The sequence below is a fragment of the Leptosomus discolor genome, chromosome 5, assembly GCF_034619465.1.
Source record: "Leptosomus discolor isolate bLepDis1 chromosome 5, bLepDis1.hap2, whole genome shotgun sequence".
NCBI classification, from domain to species: domain Eukaryota; kingdom Metazoa; phylum Chordata; class Aves; order Leptosomiformes; family Leptosomidae; genus Leptosomus; species Leptosomus discolor.
In genome coordinates this window covers 16438265-16458069 of record NC_141395.1, presented here as the reverse complement: position 1 = coordinate 16458069, position 19805 = coordinate 16438265, and the positions used below count along the sequence as shown (strand labels likewise).

Genomic DNA, 19805 nt, shown 5'->3' with positions numbered 1-19805 from the left:
CAGCGTACGCAGTCAGGCAGTCCGGGCGCGCTGAAGGGGGACAAGAGCAGGCAAGGGGCAGGTTGTATACTTGGGCCAGGAACAACCACACTGAAAAGCAGTTGAGTCACAGCTGAACAATAATACCGTACAGACTAAGGCAGCAGGAATTTGGGGGAAGTTAGGTGTATAAAGCACTCTGTGCAGTCATGGTTGGTTTTCTTCCAGTAAATGCCCTGCGACTGCAATGACTTCTGTAGTGGAGACATGCAAAGCGCTCCACTGTCACCATTGCTCCCTAACTGGAACAGCCATGCTGAATCCAAATTCTTGTGCAAATCCAAAAACATATAAAAAGCTGCTGCCACAGCACATTCAAAGTTCTGTACAAACATTAAGTAATTAGCTGTCCTAATGTTCCTGTGAGACAAGTTGCTCGATTGATTATTCCAGTTTTCAAAGAGACAGGGCTGAGGTGAAGGCATTTAGCTGTGTCCCATAAAGATTGGTACATTAAAGGATGAAATATTTTGAAATTTCACCTTACTTTTTAAAATCAGGGTTTTGATTCACTTACAGATAACCCCCTCCCCAATAGAAATTTCTCACTTTCTAAAGATCCAGGAAAATAATTTGAAAAGTACGTTTGTTGCATAAATTTATGAGTATGGACAATCAGCGATAGCACTTAGTGGTACAAATCTCTTGAGTAAGAATGCTGTTTTGCTGCAGGATGAAAGGCAACGACAAACTCGTATCATCACCTAAGATTAACCAGTCTGTGACTACTAATGAAGACTAATAAGAGTCAGCATTTCCCCTTGCTCTTTTTTTTTTAGGTACTAGGGGCTCACCGCTCCGGTGCGGGAGACCCCTCAGCATCTCTCCCTCCATCCCACCTCCAGCTTCGCGATGCTTCCCAGCTTCTCCCCACCCTGCCTGCTTCCTCGGAAGCAGGCAGGGTGGGGAGAAGCTGGCAAACACCTTCCCCCAATTATTTTCCCCCTTCCCCAGCTAGCATCACCATCATCGCACCCCTCCCGGGGCGACGCGCGGCCCCTTTAAGGCGGCGCGGGGCGCACTGTCCCTTTAAAAGGCGGAGGGCGGGAGGCGGCGGCCGTGGTGGCGGCGGCGGCAGCGGCGGCCGGGGCCAGGGCCAGGGCCATCGCCAGCCCGCCGGGTTCTCTCCCCCCCCCCCCGCCCCCTTCCTGTCGTTCCGCAGCCACCCGTTAAAAAAAAAAAAATAAGGAGGCAAGATGGCCGAGCTGGGCAGCAAGGGGGTCACCGCCGGGAAGATCGCTAGTAACGTCCAGAAGAAGCTCACCCGGGCGCAGGAGAAGGTAAGGGAGATTTGGGGGGTGTAAGGGGGGGTGCGCTGCTGCTGTTGCACCGGGATGGTGGGGGGTGGTGGTGAGGGTAGCGGGGATGACACCCCCTCCCGAAAGCAGAGATGCGTCTCACTGTGGGTGCAGCGCCGTCCCTGACCCGTCCCTCCCCGGGGGGAGGGTGGCAGTTGCCTTCTCTGCCGCTGGCTTTAGGGCCCCTTTGCATCCCGAGAATGCAGAGTACCGCTGTGGTGAGCTGTGAGGGTTTACCGCCCGTCTGCAGGCTCAGGAGAGGCAGAAACATGGCATCGGATTCGGCTGGGAGAGGGGAGGGAGGAGAGAGCGCCGCACGGGTGTTTTAAATACGTGGATGCTTATTGTTTCAGCAGGAGGAGACCTTCTTGCATGGTGTTTAGGTTGTGCTTTATGCGGCAGTTTCAAGAGCAGTACTGTATTCTAAAGGAATACGTAACCTCAAAGACGGTGAGGAGAAGGACGCTTGCTTCCCTATCTTCTAACAGCATGGCGTGAGAGCCGCTACTTGTTTTGCTGACCTTGAGCTCCAGGTTTTGGAATGGCCGTAAAGCAAAAGCCACACGGTCTTTAAAGATTGTGCCTATGTCTGCTGAGGGAGGGGTGTTTTTTGAATCCCGGGAGCCCTTTCGCTGCTCTCCACCCACCTCTGTGCCAGCAAAAGGTGCCAGGAATATGCAATGGATACTTTTCACGTTCATCTCTCTGGCATGCTGCATCTGCTGCCAGATGCCTGCTCTGTGTAGGGATTATCAGACGTTTTACGCAGGGACATTGATCAGCTGCTTTTATCTCAGGCACAGTCATCTTAGTCTTCAGTGATTTGCTGTGAGATGACATTGACTGAATAAGGACTGGTGCATCTTCGAGGGAGGGAGGGTGAACAGATCTGCCCACTCCTGCTCTCGTTCCCTGGGAGTTATCTTTAGCAGCTAGATTTAATCTAGGAGGTTTGGGATTGGGTGCAGTGCTGGCCTGAGCCTTGTACCAACTCCGGCACTGTCACAAAATGCTGCTGGGTCAGAATGGCCGTTGGGCCTAATGTTGCACATGGTGCTTCACTAGTTTAAGCTCATTTGCTGAGACTAGGCGAGTGATCTGAACTTTCCTGGTTGCTTGGGAAAAAACCCCAAGTGAACAGCAGATCCAGTGTGGAACTGGTTGCAGCAACAAGGTCCTGGCTTTGCTCCATTCATGAGAGTGAGTGTGGCCACCTCTGTGGTTTTTCCCCTCACTGCAGTTCCAGGAGGGGACAGGGCAAGGGAATCTGTCTCCTGGTGTCTAGTCCACCCTGAACTCATTGTAGATGCTAAATTCATTCTGTGTTAGCCACCAGATGGCAACCATATTTTTAGTTAGTATGAAGGTAGGTGGTAGAGGCTGAGCTCCTTGGCCTGCTGATGAAGTTATTGTATGTATCAGTGCAGCTTGGAGCCAAGTGTGGCCTGCCAGGCCCTTCCCTGGCTTCTTAAATCTGAATGCAGACAGGTTCTCTTCCTAGGGAGAGTTTTCCACAAATTCCTCTCAACTGGAGATCCAGTTCACTTCCTTGCTTATTCCCTGGTGGTGATTTGGGATGTAGGAACGACAACAACAATAATAATCGAGAGTTTAGCTGTGTATTGCAGGTAATATAAACAATCTGGGACCAGTTGTTTGTCTTTTTACACAGAAAAAGCACAGCTCGTTTCCTTCTAAGGAGAAAAGGAAAATAAACTCAAAGCACTTGCTTAATAAGTTAACATGAATTCTAGGCCCTTCAGACATTGTTATCCTAATGCAAACAAAACAACTTTGCTCTCTGGGCTCTCAAAAAAGAAAAAAAAAAGGGCATTGCTTGCTTCATTGTCTGACTTGCCCCTTCACACTGCTTCAGCTTCATCTCTAACAATTCTCCTTTCGTGAGGTATTAGATATTTTACTCTTGTCTCTAAGGGACAGGCTTTCACTGAGGCAAACGTGAATGTTAGCTTTCAGTTGAGTGGAAAGATACAGCTGAATACGAAGGCACTGGTGGTTATGGCACTGTACTGGTGTTAGTCTTCTGGTATTTAGTTTTAACCTGTGATGCTGTATTTAGCAGGAAGGGTAAATCATGTGTCTGGAGATAAAGACTAGTTGTTTAAAAAAAAAAAAAAGGGTAATTTAAAAAAAGGTAAGCAGAAGTATGCAGAGGTAGATCTGGGTACACAACAGACCAAGCACTTAAAAATGTATTAGATTTTTGTGAAGGCATGCTGACTGACTGGGGTTGAACTTTCGTTTTTGAGTCTTAAAGAAGCTGACAGTGTGTTTTGTCTGTATCTTCTTTCGATTTGAATCTAGGGTAAAAATTCTTGCCCTCAGAGTGGTATCTCCCTCCCAACTTGAGCCCCGAGGCTTTGACTTCAGCAGTTTCCTTCGTGGTGAATTTAAGCCTTGTGTTAAGCGAAGAATGATGTCTTTTTGTTCAATGCAGAATTCACACTGAAACACTGTACACATCCTTTTTTCCCTTCTGAGATGGCTATTATGTAAAGTATGTAAGCTATTCCTTCAGAAGTACTGTTTGTTTTGAGCCTTTCAGCAAAACTACTGACTATTTTTGGAAGATGCTTTCTCAATTCCACAGGAAACATGGGGCAGAATGGTTGACTATGCTGTTTGCAAGTGGGCTGTGCACCCTTTTAACCTCTCTCTATTCGAAGGTAACCTCAAGTACAACACTTGGCAATAATTTGTCCATTGTCCAGTGAAATGTATCAAATAAGTTGATGCCTCTGTCCAGAGGAACCCACCTAGCAGAAAGGACCAGTGCAACTTTTGCTAACTCGTATGTCATCCTTTGCAACTAACAATTAGGAGATTTAGGCTGGAAGTTGCGCTTTGTTCATCGTGTAGTTAGCTGAAGAATTTTCAGTCCGAGAATTGAGCTCTGAACCTTTCATAATTTTAAACTTTTTAAAATGAAGTAAAACTGTAATACCTCCATTGAATGTCGTGGTGTCTTGGAGAGAGCCTAGTGTTTGCAAGCTCTTTTAAACTTTGCCAGTAAGGATTCAAAGTTTTTTAAAGTTTTTGTCTGTAATTCACCATCTTAAACCAGTTAATGTTTCTGCTATGTGATCAATTTTTATCTTACGCTTGAAATTCTTAAAAATCTCCCCAATTTCCACAGTTCTCATTTTTTGTCAGTGTCCCGTTTCTGGATGTGTCAGTCTGCACATGCACAAACATTTCTGCTTTGAACAAATTAAAACAGCATCTTGGTGACTTGATGCAAATTCGGTGTGAGGGCAACTCCTCTGCGAGGTTCCAGGAGGCGGTTGAGCTTGGGGAGCAAATGGATTGGCGTTTTGTTGCTTGGCTGGCTGTGAGGGTCCTCGTCACAGGATCAAGTGTTTTGCTTTCCTCCAGCAGGTTAGGCTGGAGTGGAAAGATGGTATTGACTGTGCAGGCACTGGCTGACGATTTAAATTGCATACAGATTAACGGGCATGTCTGAGGAGATGAATTGTAAAGCTGACATTGGAAAGACAGTTTTTCCTCGAGAGCTTTTTTGTGTGGAGAGGTGTAGAAAGGCATGAACTGATTTTTCCCTTTCTAGACTTAGACTGAGTGTGGGAAGTTCCTGTTCTGTCGGAGTGGTGGTCTCTTGCTCTCTTTTTGTTACAAAGCTGGGCAAAATGAGGAGTCTGTGTTCTGTGACATGAATAGGCTGTCATTTTTTCCTCATGTTTTTACTCTGATGTACCAACAAACCAAGACATCCCCTTTTCTACCTCTCAGTCCCTAACCAAAGGGGAAGGCTTTGCTCCAGGACCTGGCGAAGTTTAGTTTGGATATCCAAACTCCCTTGCGTTACGGGGTATCATTTAGGTTGTAGACTCTGCGACTGACTTGAGTGTTGCCATGAGATATCAATTCTGCTTTCTGTTCTTGGCTTACTTTGTTTATCCCACCGATATTTACCCACATCTATGTTTGCAAAGTTTTCCTGATTAAACCTTCTGTCAGAGCAAGGTTCTGCTCTCCTCTGGCTGCACAGTCTAAGGAGGCTGGGCTGTAGTCCTGGTCTTACAGGGCGAGTATGATCACAGCTGCTGGTAGCCAAGCTTGCTGATGCTTATTCCCTGCCCGCCACAGCACGAAAAATTATTTCTATGCCAGTAAACCAAAGGCTTCGCTAAGGAAATTTCAGCCCAGCAAGGAGAAATAACCAAGGACATTGGCCCTGAAAAGGAGGGTGGAGGACTGCTTTTGGCAGGCCACTGTGGCTGATGTCCCAATGCTTTTTCCAATTAATTTGTCTTGTGTAACAGTTGTAGTAGCACAGACTGTGTCCAGAAAGGATCTTTTCATTTCCCAGAACCTTAGGCTTTGTTTCTTTCCCCTTGTAATCCCTTGCTGGACATGAGGAGGTTGTGATTTGGGTGGAACAGGGTTTGCGGAAGGCATGGCTTGCATTTTGAGTTTGCCCTGATAAGACTTTTTTTTTTTTTTTTCCCCTCCTAGACATGCTCCAGTAGGTGGAGCATGGCAGGTGAGAACACCTAGAATGAAATCTCAGCCTTGTTGATGCAGGTGGGAGTCTATACCAATGAGCAGCACCTAAGAACCTTAAACCAAATTTACATAGAGCTGTCTTCAGGATTCAGCTATCAGAGGCTGCCTGATCTGTAGAACCTCTGCAGATGGGGAGCAAGGCTTTACATAAAAAATGGTAGATGCAGAAAGCTCTCTTACTGAGAAGTAAGTATCATATCTACATGCTTGGGAGGAGAGGAGTTCCTTATTGGTTCTCCTTTGGGATTCTTCTGTCTCTTCAAAGCTTCTGTGGTTTTTGCTTGGCTTTGCATGAGGCAGGATGGTTTGGTGGTAATCTGCCGTCTTGTGCCAGTGAAGTAGTGTGAAGACCTATAAGAGTTGTTCTCTTGCTGATCTGGCATGAACCTTTCTGTTGTGGGTTTTTTTTTTTTTTTTTTTTGTTTTTTTTTTGTTTCCTGGAGGACTCCTCAGATAACAAGGAAAGGGCCTTCTACTTTATATCTGTTAGCTTGCTTTCTACAGCATGCAGGTCTTAGGTGATGGGTAGAGTCTCAAAGGTACTTTGTGCTTAACGGTTGCTGGAAAACAGGCACTGGATAGAGGAGAGAGATCTGAATTAATGCCCCTAACGTGCAGATGGTTCCAGTGTGAGCTCAGACTGTATTATGGGGTATCAGATAATCTGTATGGGGCAGGGAGGAGGTGAAATAGGAAACCAGGCTCCACATGTTTCCTTGCCCATGGGATGGTTTGATTGGCAGGGTGCTTACAGCGCCCTGCTGAAGGTGCCCCTCTGGGTGTTGGCAGCAGTTTTCTTTAAAGAAGCAGAATCTCGGGGACAGGTGAATTTTCTGATTGGAAAAGGCCCAGCCCTATTCATGGTCATTTTTTCTTCTCTGTTAAGTTCTAGTCTTAGAGCCAGACCTCTTCCGTGCAGTTCTTGTGAGATCAGGTTCATAAAGTTGGAACTGGAAGATCTCTTTTCAGTGAAGAGTTTTGGTGAGGCTCTAGGCAGGATAGAGTTAGTGTTAAGAGAACTCATCTGTTGGGGGGGTGGGGTGGGGGGTGGGGGCTGTGTGTGTGCCATCAAACTTACCTGTGCTCTCCCTCCACTGTGCGTGCTGATTATTAAGCAAGGTTTTACGTTTCCAGGCACAAATGGTTTTTGCAACATCACGAATGCTTTTGGCATGTGACTAGCAAATGACATGGCTGGCCAAGCCGTTGAGGAAAGCTGTGTGCAGCCTGAGGTGTTCAGCATTTAGCTGGACTGGGGTCTTTGGGAGTAATGCAAGTTTTCCTTTGTTCCTGACTCTTTGGACAGAGAGACAAGACCTTGGGACCAAATGTGTCCTAAAGCTCTTGTTCTAGAAACTTTCTGGGTGTCAAGAGGGTAGCTTACGTTGACAGATATTAAGAGTGGCTGTTTTTTTTCCACTGCTGTGATGATGACCAGACACCTGAGCTGCCTGCTGTGCGAGTTCTGCAACTCTGCAAGGATTGTCTTACAGTCCTGGCTGTCTACCTGTACGTGCAGGGATCGGACTGTCTTCCCGGAAGTGCTGTACTGGCAACTTGACATTATCATGAAGATAGACTCAATTTGCCCAAGCAGAACAGACTTGTAGCCCTGTTGTCTTCAACTGGCCACAGCTCAGCTCCCTTAGTGGGCTGGCAAATTCAGGGTGTGCAGACCAGCTCCTTCTGTTTTGGGATAAGGCTGTATTAATGTTGACCAGCAGACTGTGCGTTCTCCACCCCACAGCAATGAAATGGGAACAAATATTAAAATATGAATAAAGCCTCCTCGGAGAGCTGCAGGCAAGCGGGATAGTGCATCAAGGACCATTTCGACATCAGCCTGTGTTTTAGCCTTCTCTTGAGGGACAGTATACTTGCTTTTTTCCCACAACTGTGATATTGAATGTGTGAGTGCCAGCAAACCTGTACTGTTCTGGCATTCACACTGCTGACCTAAAATCTCTCTCAGGAAGGGGTTGGAAGAGAGAAGTAAGTAATTTTCATTGTCTTGCTAGTTAAAATCAATTTTAAATACGGTATTAGTTTAATACTGTCAGAACAGGAGAGAGGAACCTCTGCAGATTCGCCTGAAGTGTTGGCGGTGGTGCAAGGGATGAATAAATCTTGGCAGGTGTTTTTTCAGCAGGTGCATGCCAGTGACTGATGGACCTCGGACAGTTCAGGTTCCCTTGGAACATCTCCTGGCTTTGCTAGCCTCTGAAGCTGCTTGATCTTCACAAAACTGGCAAGTACTGGAGGGTAGGTCCTGTCCCACGTTGCTGAAGAAAATTTGAAATATATTTATTAGCAGAAAATAGGATTAATAACTTTGTTGGTTTAGGTTACATCTTCATTATACCAATGTGCTTGCCTAGGTTTGTTTCTTAGCTGCTACTCAGAAAGTACCTCTCTTTAGATTTGTGGTTCTGTGGTCTGAAGGAACACCCCTGGTAAATGGGAATAGAAACTGTCCAACTTGAATAGGTTCTACAGTTGTTTAATTCTGCACACCCCCCACCCCCACCCTGCATTTTTTTCTAAGTTTCTCCTTGATTATGTTGGAAGCTTGCATTCAGGAAGGGTTTGGACACTAGTTAGTGTTTTGAGGAAGACTTGGAAGCCAGAGCTTGGGGCATTACACAGACCTAGACAGAGGGGTCTCAGAATCTCTATGAAGCAACTCTATGAAATGAGGAGTTGGTACTCTGTTTGCTCAGACCCCTGCAAGTACACATGTGTAACATAGATTTTTCTATTATTTAGGCTCTGCTGGAGTAAACTTTGCTTAGACCAGTGGCTGGTAGGTTAAAAGTTTTTGAAAGTCATCATTTCCAGAGTGGTGCAGTTAGTCATAAAATCCAGACAGTGTTGCCTTTCTTTCTGTCTCTTTCTTTAGAAGAAAGGAGAAGTCTGGGTGGCAGTCCTTAATATAGGCTGCAGACAGGATGGAGAGTGCAAACTTCACCAATAAGGAGGAAAGCAGTAGTTAACAACTAATCCCTCTTTGAAAACCATGGGACGCATTTAATCTCTTGATAATACACAGATATCAAAGTCTGAAGTACTGGCCTCTCTGCAAGGGTTTGACATGCAGATTCAGAAAGCTGGTAGCCTGTTCTGGAATTACTTTTTTTTTTTGGTAATTCTTCATTGATCATGATTGGTTTAAGTAGGCTTAGAACTTTTTGTTAAACTTGCTTTAAGAGCCATACAAGTTTCTCAGTTCTTTTCAAAGTTACATTTTCTGGAGGGAGATTAGATGTTGATATAGCTGAAGTACAAACATTTTTCACTGAGCAATTGCTAGTACTCTGCTTTGAAACTGTATTAGACAGAACTGCAGTGCTTGTTTGCCAGCAGGGACGGAAATGGAACTTCAGTGATACAGTAACTACAGTGTTTGAAAACACAGCTAAAAGTGTTTATGCTTTTTTTTTTTTTTTTTTTTCCCTTCATGCGACTTGGCTTGATTGTACATTTTTATCAGGCCAGAAACAATAATGCATCTTACCTTCAAACTCAGCTCTGAGTTGGTTATTTGCAGAGTGAATTGGCAATTCTATCCCATTGGATTTATTTGCAATGGTGCCAGCAACAGACGTGAACCTATACTGAAGAACGTATAAAGACTGACATTTGAAGAAACTGTAGATCTCTACGTCTTTTTTCCTTAATGGAAATGCTGGTTCTGTAGCTCTTTAGTACCTTTGTGAGTCATTTACCCATTTCTGTAAGTTAAAGTAAGTCTTTTGATCCTACTGGCTCCGTGAGTTTGAGTGTGGACAGACCAACCTCATTTCCATTACTACTTCCTCAGCCATTGTGAGGAAAAAAAGGGCAAAAACTTGAGGGGGTAAAAATAGTGTATTTAAAAAATTCGGGGAATTCCTTTCCCAGAATTTGAATGTTCAGCTCATTAACTTCGAATTTTCAGGCAGTCGAACGGCATCTTGGGGAGGTACTTCCTTCTCCCTCTGTCTGTGGGTGTGACATGAACCCTCTGGTCATACTGTTGATTCTGACACAAGTGACCAAAAAGGGGATTGAGGTATAGTGGCAGTGGACAGCATGTTTCAGATTGCTTTGGAAATATATTATGGAAAAATTCTGGTGAGAGGGATGAGAGGTTCTCTGAGAGAAACAGTGCTCAGAAAAAAATTGTGTTTTTTCAGATGGAGAAACGTACTTGGGTTCTGCATTGGAACACTCCTTAAGGTATAGGTTCCTCAGTGGAGGAGTGAAAAGACTAGTGTTCTGTGTATTGAACAGACTTCTACAGTAGGAGAATACTGGGGATTTTTCCTCTTTTTTTTTCTCTAGACTGAGCAGCCATTGTGAAAGGCCAAGCCTACCTTTGTGTTAATAAACTTGAGCCGTTGAAAGAATGTACCCACTTTGATGTTTCCCTCATCATGCGTACAGACAGTATGATTATTTGTTAGTATCTTCAGTGTGATTGTAGTATATATTACCAAAAAAGGCCATTGCCTATCCTGAAACAATTCCAATGTTAATATTGGACAGTCTCAGTTAATTAAGATACTTCTGGTTTGTTTCAGTGAAATTCTGTACTCCAGAAGACTTAAAAGGGTGTTCAGATATTTTTTTGCAGAGGTTTGGTAAGACTAGTTTTGTAGGCAAGAGTGCAGGACTATTTTTGGACAGCAAAATATTAATGCAAAGTATATAAGCTGAAGAAATTGGAAAAAGAGATTGGCTTTCTTTGAAGAGGAAGAGCAGCTGTATGTGCAGAGCTGGGAGGGGAGGATTTGGAGACTGACTGGTGGGGTCAGAGCAAGTCAGAGGGGTGATCAGTCAGTTGTAGAGCCCTGTAGTGGTACGCTACATCCGGTTGCTCATGGTCTGAGACTTGTCTGTGAATGGGTATCAGCAGCAGTTGCTAGACTAGAACTTTTTGCTAAGCTGGAGGCTTTTGCTGCCTTTGTTCCCTGATCCTTGGTGAACATAAATAATTCAGGGAGGAAGTGTGTGTTATCAGGACTGGATGCCCTTACAATGAGGCTGTGGGTATAGTAGGTGAAAAGAGCTGCCGTGCTGGGTGAAGGTGATTGACTTAAAGCTGGGGTGGTTTTAGCTGGAATGTCTTCTAAGCTGTCAGTCCCAAGTCTCCGGTTGAGGCCTTAATTTTTGAGAAAACTCTTTGGGGGGCACATTGTGGTGCTTTTCCTCTCTAAAGGCAACATGGCCCGGATTTCAGCGAGTGCTCTGGCAAAGAAGCCGGTGGACTTACACCCATTCACAGCGGGAGAACTTGGCCCATCAAGCCCCGTTCTCAAATTTGCTGTTACTCATCCTTCAGCTTTTCTGACGTAGAAGCAGTCCTCTCGGGTGGAAAGGAAGAAGAGCTGTTAAAAGCTGCTTGGAAAGAACTAACAAGAGATGATCATCTGTGTTTCTCTGTATGTTCCCAGTTCAATGGGACAAGCTACACCATAGCCCAACCTGGCTGTGGAGGGCACCATTCCTAAATCTTTTCCCTGGTGTCTGATCCCTTGCAGCTATTAACCTGTGGCTCAGGGAGTCCCAACAGCTGATCCAAATGTCCGTGTCTTCCCTTTGCCCCATCATGCATGCTACGTGTTCCAAATCTGTCCTGCATTTGAGAAACTCCCCTCCTTGTTCAGCAGGGTGGTTGTGAACCCATACAGGAACTTTCCTAGCCTCTTAAATGCTCTGCATCCAGCCTGTCCCTTTTGGATTCCCTGTCTCACATTGTTCTGCCTTATAAGAGCTCCTCTGCCTCTCTCCCTCCTAGCACACACCTGCTTCTTTATCTCTTTCTCCAGCTCAGGCATGGCCCCAAATGCCTTTTATGTTTTGTCCCGATTTGGTTGCTTCATTTTGCATTGGGGCCTGCATAAAAATAAAAATACTTCTTGCAAATGTGTCAGCATTTAAAATGAGTGTTGCAGAGGAGGAGGCAGAGGACTTGAGAAGGGGGATTTGTGCAAACAGCACTATTTATGCTATTTATTCCTCTTACTAGTGTTACTGTTGGCTATAGATAGGGTTTAATTAAGCTGTATTAAGTGCCTACCCAAGTAATAGACATTGATGTTGCTGAAGTCCTGTTGCCTGGAATGTCACATTGATGCCAGCTGAATTAAGTGATGCCGTTTGGCCTTATTAACTACAGAGCTATGATGTAGCTGCTATCTAGCTCTGCAGTTGTGTCCACTTTTTTTTGGTCTCTGATTTGGCATCAGCTTAAGGCTGGGGCAGACAGAATGTAGGGTGGACATTTCCTTGCTTTCTTGGAGACTGACATTTCCTGCTCCTTTATTTTCAGAGTATTGATAGATACATCTTATTCCCAGTCTCTGGTTTGCTGAAAAGCGGGAACTCTGGGTAATTTAATGTTTTTACTGACCTGCTTTGAAGAAGAGCAAACCAAGTGGAAAAAAAATTTCCCAGGAAGTTATGAATTAGGCGTGCAACCACATATGGCCAAGATGGCTTGGTTGCACAAGGACACTTAACAGCTGTGTGTCCAGTGGTCGTGTCTCTTGGGCAGTTATGTGGTAGAGTGGTAAACATGTGCAGCTTGTGCACCCCAGAGTCTGCAAACCAAATAGTCAAGATGACCCTAATAGAGCCTATGTGTCTTTTGGTGAAGCTGTGAGTTTTCAGTACCTCTGGTATCAGGCCACCTGTTTAAGGTGTCAAGGTTGAAGCATTCGAAGTCTGAAAACTCTGGCTTAAGCTCTTAAGATTCATAATCTCCCAACTTCTTGAGGTAGGTGTCTGCTTCTGGCTCTGGGTTTGTTCTGATGGAAGAAATCACCACTTCCGAGTACTTATCCTGCTGCCCTGTTTGCTGCTCTGCACACCTGCTGCTGGAGCACTTTGTGCAAGTCTCATTCCGCTCACCTGTAGATAAAATCTTGTCTTTGTCAGACCAATGGTTTGAACTGACCTATCTGCTACCACTGCGGCAGCAGTTTCACACCACCCTTAAACCACATCTGCCACTGAGATATGTCATCTCCAGCTGTTTTTTTTTCCTCCTCCTTTCTGCATGCTGCTGTCCTGTTACCATCCCTCTGGTTGTGCTACTTTACCTGTCTTTCTTTCAAGCCTCTCGTCACAAATAGGTGCGTTTGGTAGTAGGTTCTAGATGAGGGACTAGAGGGGCAGCAACAAGCACAGGGATGGGGAAAGACTAGCAATGCAGCCTGCTCAAGAGAGGCTCTGCCCCGAGGTAAGAGTAAAGTGGAAGTAAGCCCAAATTTGACTCGATGCAAGTATGGCTGAATTGGTGGATCAGCAGGACCACGGGGCAGTGGGGTGGTGCCTGAGCTGGGGCGTTGGCCTCTTTCCCAGCTCAGCTCCGCTACACCTATAGCTAGCACCTAACTTCTTGATTTTAGATTCTCTTTCCTTTATATTCTGACTCTTTGAAACCCCTCACTGAAGGATATAAAATAGATAGGAAAAACTTGAAAATGAAGTCTAAATGACATTTGCCAGAGTTTGTTTTTATTCTCAGAAGCTTGGGTGGTGAAAAAGCAGAATAAATATCCTGTGTTTTTAAATAGGGGGCTGAAGAGTAAAAGGAAGGAGAGAGAGATCTATGCTTTCTTTTTAACTGCTAAAATCTTTAAAGCAAAGAAAAAGATAAATAAGAACAAATATATTTTCCAAAGAAACTTTTAGAAAGCAAGGCAAGCTCATGCATTTATAGAAGAGGAAAAAGCAGTCCACTTAACATGCTGACTTAGACCTGAAGGGAAGGTGATGTATCAGCCAAGTATTTGGGGGTGTGTGAGGGGGCGGGAACATAGATATATCTAAGGAATTAAAAAAGCAAGAAATAATTATTTTTTCAATTTCTAGTACACTGTTGGTTATAGCTGAGAACCAACCCTTGAACTAGGGTACAAGCTTAGTGCATGGGTTGCACATATTGTGCAGGGCAGGTATAATGCAAAATTACCTAAAGAAATGAGAGAGAGAGATAGGAGTAATGTAACAAGACTAAATCAGTTAATGTAGCAGGAGACTTTAAAAGGAACTTGCTTTTGTTGGTGCTTCGATGGCTTGGGGTAGACAGACACTGGACTGCGTGCAAGTGTAGCACCATGTGGCTGCAGAGACCAAGCTATGATGTCGTGTCAGTGAGAAGAGAGATTGCCTTTCTGTACTGTCTGTCACAGCACCACTCCTGTTGTATTGTGACTTAATTTAGACTTGAATGATGCTAGAAGCTAAACTGCAAAAACTGTGGGTGGAAGAGGAGGGAGAAACAACGTAAAATGTTGAAAACAGTCAAGGGGCTAAAATTTTCATATAAAAAAAAATCCTGGAATGTCAGGATTTGGGTTAGTGCTATGTGCATGTGGGGGGCCTCAGCTGGTTCAGGCTCGGGGCTTGTCCCTCTTCTGAGTGGCCTCTGTGGGAAAGGAGATGGTTGATTTGAGCCCGTGGTTACGTATGTGAGAGCCTTTCTGCTTAACTCATTTGCCATGTGCAAAGATTGTGAGAGAGAATGCCTGCAAAACATCCGGAGAACTGAGGATTTATTTGTGTGTTTTTGTAAACACGCTGTAGAAGTGCCTTGAGGAAAATAGCTCTTCCATCCTGGAGATGTACTGTGTATTTTCCTAAACTGCCAGTATGGCTGTTTTCTTGTGGAAAGCAGTCCTTTTAAAGGCTGGTGTTGGAAATACATAAGGTGCATTAATTTTCCTTTGAAACAACAAATACAGATTTTTAAGCTAGATCTTTGCTTCTACTCTGATTTCAGTTTTAATCAAACTACTAATATTCATCTATTTCTACGGCCAGCTTTTTGTTGCTGTGGTGTTGGGCCAGTCTCCCGCTTGTACTAGCCTTTTTGTTGTTGCGAGAGCAGTTTCAAAGAGTTTCATGCTACATCTTGGTCACTTCTGAAAGTAATTTGAGGGTTTTTTATCTGTATTTAACCACATCCTTAATATTAGTGCCTTGTCTTAACAGGTAGGGCTCTTCCATCACCCCCATTTAACTTTGGGGTTTTTTTAATGTAAGTGGCAGCGAAAAACAGTTGTTACTTTCAAATGAAAAAACTTTGTCGTTACCCTTGATTGCCAGACTCCTGGCAGAATTCATGGTAAATCTCAGAGCTTGGGTTTACAGGCATGGGTGAAAAAATCTCCCCTGCTCCCAGCCCATTCATGCGCATGGTAAGCTGACTGTGACTTACTGCACGTAAAGTGGAATGAAGTGAGGCTACGGCTGCACAGATTAATGAAATCTAACTGCTTCTTTTTCTGGGACAAAAGAGGAAGCAAAATGATGCTGCAGTTCTCTGCCACCTTAATTTAATTTCATGGTACTTGATGGGTGCTAACAGCAGCTTTCCTTTTCTGCTGGTTCATGTTGCACCATTGTGGTTTCTTCTGCAATGGGTGCTAAAGCTGCTTTTTCAGTTCCTGCTCAAAGGTGAGTGCTAAGGGAAGTGGTTTATGTTCAGAAAAGCAGCCTGTTGTGATTGTGAAGACTCTGAGTGGCTTCTCCTTCCATATCCCAATGTGTAGACTTTGACAACTGCAGTGCAGTATGGATGCTGATGACCTGAATGACTTAACAGGGAAGGAAGGGAAAACAATGCTGCTAGCACTTCTTGAGATGATTTTCTTCCACACAGGGATAAATGATTCATCCAAAGTCATTCTTAAATTAGGTGACAAGATGCCCAGGGTGGCTGGGGGAGGGATCACTTCGATTCAGGACTGCAGTAAGTTGCTATCCAGCCAGGTATCCCTGGGTATGCCAGGAAACTCTTTCAACAAAAGTGCCCTTTCTGCAGTGCTCATGTCCTGTTCTGGGGAGCTGACTCCACAAATGGACTATTTGGAGGCTCCGGAGCATAATATTCCCAAGTACATTACCTGCAGGGTCACTGTGCCCTCTAACGCAGCTTGCAGCTGGAGAGTGGCTTTGCACTGTCATAGTTATATGCTTAAAGAGCATTACTCTGATTATCCAGGAGAGTGGATTAATGGGAGTTGATAGATAATTGAAGGAATGGAGAGGTACTCGGGAGGTGAATTTGAGTTGGCAGACTTGGAGGTACTCAGTAAAGTCTTCTGGAATAAAATGTAGAAAAAAATAAAATATCCTTCTGTCCCTCTAGATCTTGGCAGCTGTGTTGGGAATTGCTCTAAAACCTCTGTGTTTTCTAGCTGTAGCCCTCTCCCATGGTGTGCAGAGGAGCAGAGTCCTACCCAATGGGACACTGGGATCACAAATGGGAGGCAGTTAGACATTGCATAGCAACCTGATCTCTGTACCAGCCATGAGTGGGCAGGGTTTGTGAGGAGTTGCCCATCTCTGTGGTGGACAGAGGAGGCCATGTGGCAGAAAGGAATGAAGGAATGTCCTGGCCATCAGAAACCTTTTGATGTCGAGTGGCTGAGAACAGAAGTGTATTGGGAATTGTACAAGCTGTTTGATGAGGAAGGGAATGGAAATGTTCTCCTGGTCACAGGAGAAGATCTGATTGTGTAGAAGGAACAAACGTGTTTTCGGGAGCTGAACAGGATCCAACTGCACTAGGGGTAACAAAGAACAGAAGAAAGCGAGAGCTGGAGTGGGGCTTCCAGAGAAGGAAATGAGGTTTTCTGCAGGGGAAGTGACGCTAGTACCAGTTCCTACCTAAAAAAGTGCTACTTTAGGACGACTAGGAAAGAAAGGGATTGCCAAAGAGAGTGGTGGTCTGCCTTGTCTTTCTGGAGCATGTGCTTGTGGGACTAAGTCCTGCCCTTGAACAAGCTCTTAATGCTACTGGGAGCTGCATGTGCTAACCAAGTCTGTCCTCAAAGCCCTGGAGACACAGATACGCGCCCCCTGGTCCAGGGAAGTAATAGTAATGCGGGTTGGTTTCCTGGGTGAGTTAAAGTTTCACTGTCGTGAATGGGGTTGTGAATGAAAACCAGGATGGGACAGTGGAGTGGCAGGCCTTGGAAATAAAGCCCTTCCTGAGAGCCTGCAGTACCTGCCTGCCAGGCTCCCGTGATGGGCAGCAGGAGGCAAAGGGACAGCTGACGGCTCTGTTGAGGGAGGCACCCTGCAGCACATTCTTGAAGCCCGGGGATGGCATGGGTCCGAAGCCAGTCATGCTGTAGATGTGGAAGGGTATCAAAAGCATTGATGGATATTTTTAGCCAGATTGAGTAGGGGCAAGGGTTGAAGGGGCCAGAAAAAAATTAGCTATTCTTGCATTTTCAGTCTGCTGATGCTTTGGAACCAGGTATCTTCTTGAAGGGATGACTTGGAGGTACTCAGTAAAGTCTTCTGGAATAAAATGGGGGTGACTAATTCCTTGTTTCATGGAGTGGAGAACAGAAAGCAAAGCATTTTTTTTTTCCTCATCAGATGAAACAAGTACTTGGAATCTGCTGCCTTCAGAGCTTTCTTCTCTGTTACCCTTTAAGCTGTTAGTGGATCTGTGGCACTAAGACATATCTTTTTAATGTAAACCTCAGCTCCCTCGCACATTGTAAAATCGACTTGACTAATGACACTTTCTCTTAAAAAAAAAAAAAAAAAAAAGCTGCAGTGGGGGGAACTCTGTTCAGGCAGAGTGTATTGTTCAACTGCTCTGGTTTGTTATTGTGGGGTTACTTATCAGAGCGGCGCTGTGAATATTTATCTAAGCCTTTCCTGTTCCTTCCCTGCCCTGCCTGCCTTCAAGAGAAGACCTTTTCTGTGGTGAAGCAGCTGGGGAAGATACAGAAAGGGGAAACCTGGGGTCTGAAAGATGTGTAGACTTGTGCCATGCTTAAGTCTCTGGATGATGAAGATTAAAAATGGAAATGGTTGTGTGTGGCGAGAGAATAAATTCTTCCTTCGTTTCTTCCCCCTGCCGCCACCTTCCTTCATTTTCTGACTGTAGTAACCCTCTGACGATGTTTGTAATCATAGAATATTGTCCCCAGTGGTAATGGTAGCTTTACTAACCCCATGAGACTGTACCAACCTGGGTAGATATTTAATGTGTTATCCTGAAGCTGTGGCCAGGATAAGCAGGAATGTTAACAAGTGGCTGGAAACTCAAGGAAGATTTATGAAAACAGAATCTGCTTTCATGGCAACAGGCTGGGAGATGAAAATTCATATATAATGCTTTCTGCTGCCTTTGCTGTCTGGCTCTACTGCTTCCTTACTAAAATCCCTTGATCTGCTTTCTGTTTGTTGCTGTCATTCTCTCTAGTGTTTCTTCTAGCTGTCAGTCAGGGATGGCTTGGATTGATTTTTGCCATTTGCATAAATAAAAAAAAAAGGTGCAAGTCAGGACATCCTCTGCTGAAGTCAGCTGTGGCTGCTCTGGGAGAGTCTGGGGAGGGGGGGAGTAGAGGAGGAGGAGATGGTGTGAGGTCAGTCAGTTCCCCTGTCTTTGTGCTTTGTCCATGAGGCATGCTGGACTGATGCAACTCGTTTCTTTGGGCTTCAGAACTATTTCTAGCTAGAAACACATGGAGGGCAAAAAAAAAAATAAATGAGAGGCTTGGAGAAACTGTTGTGTATTCACCTGTGTTAGTGTATCTTGGGACTAATATCTATGCATCCTGTATGCTTCAGTCTTGTCTCTCTTGAGCAGTAAATTTCACTTTGTCTGGGAATTACTGTGTGGGAATGTTCTTTTGAACCCTTTAGTTCGGCTTTCTCTGCGCAGTTGGTGTCCTTGCTTTTCAGAAAGAAAAGACCTTGTGTGGCTGAGATTCAGCCTATGCAAAGCTTACTCAAGGTTGCAAAAGTAAACAGTTTTTCATCGTGCCTTCACCATCACCCAGTTCTTGAAACCTGGAAGGCTGAAAGAGAAACACACCAACATCTTTGTCTCCTCCAGCAATAGCTAGGCTTGCCTATGTATCAGAAATCTTACCTTGCAAGTGTGTACTGATGATGCAATGGTCTCAGCCATGGTAAGGAACAATGTTCAGGAGTTGTGAAACTGTGCTCTTCATTTTTGTCATGCCGCCTCAGGGGCTATGTAAGAATACTTGCCCCACTATCATAGAAAGGAAAGATAACGATATGCAAAGGCATCATGATTTGTAAAAAACCAAACAGACCATCGTGTGACAAAGGCAGTTTTTTAGTGCAGCTTTTCCTGGTTTTGAAGGGAACTGTGACAGTTTCTCCATTCCTTCTGTAATAAAGGTTAATGTTTAGTATTGACCTACATGTAATTTAGGGTTGCTTTGTACCACTATTGCAGACTCCTGTGTAGCCACAGGCAGGTTACTTATTCTCTGGAAGTCTCGTTCTGACATCTGCAAATGATAAAGAGGAAGTGACTCTGTGTTGGGGTGAAAAAAATCTTTTGAATACATGCATATGTGCAACAACCCATTGCACATAGCCTGCTGTCCTCCTGACAGTGCTGTTACAGTGCGGGTAAGACTGCCCTGCTCTCTGTAGCACAAATTTATTAGGCTTGTGTTGTCTGTGGTGTGAAGATTGGCACAGACAGACTGCCTGCTTTCAGCAAGCATCTTTGGCTTATTTATGTCCCTGCTCTGGAGTCAGAGATGAGAAAGTGGTTTGTTTTGTGCTTGCAGCACTCTGGGGCAGTACCAGTGCTTTTATGTTACGAACTTGTTTCTTCTGATACAGAAGAAGTCTATGTTTCGGGGGAAGATGTCCTAGCATTTCACCCACACCAGGTGTGGGTGCATGTGGAAAAATAGCTGCAGCTGGGTATTTGTGCTTCACAAGATATTGGTGATCAGCTCTGATTCTGCATATATTTCTCTCCTTTGATCAGCTTAGCAAAGCACCTAACTTCTTAATAGCATCAGCTGCATGCCATTAAAGTTTTTCCTTCCAATCACATCTTCCTTCCAGTCCCACACAGTAATGTCCAGCCATCACTGTGCTTGGCAGGAAGCCATGTGCTTAACAGCCTGGGTG

General features: G+C 44.7%; 1 protein-coding gene across 11 annotated transcripts in view; it reads left to right on the top strand.

Annotated features, from left to right (window-relative positions):
• Nucleotides 1-1235: 1235 nt before the first annotated feature.
• Nucleotides 1236-19805, top strand: part of BIN1 (bridging integrator 1) — a 98257-nt gene continuing 79687 nt past the window's right edge. For all 11 annotated transcript variants that reach the window (XM_086466239.1, XM_086466237.1, XM_086466234.1 and 8 more), the window contains exon 1: nt 1236-1319. In XM_086466239.1, the coding sequence (XP_086322365.1) occupies nt 1236-1319 (84 nt within the window). The remainder of the gene's footprint in view (nt 1320-19805) is intronic.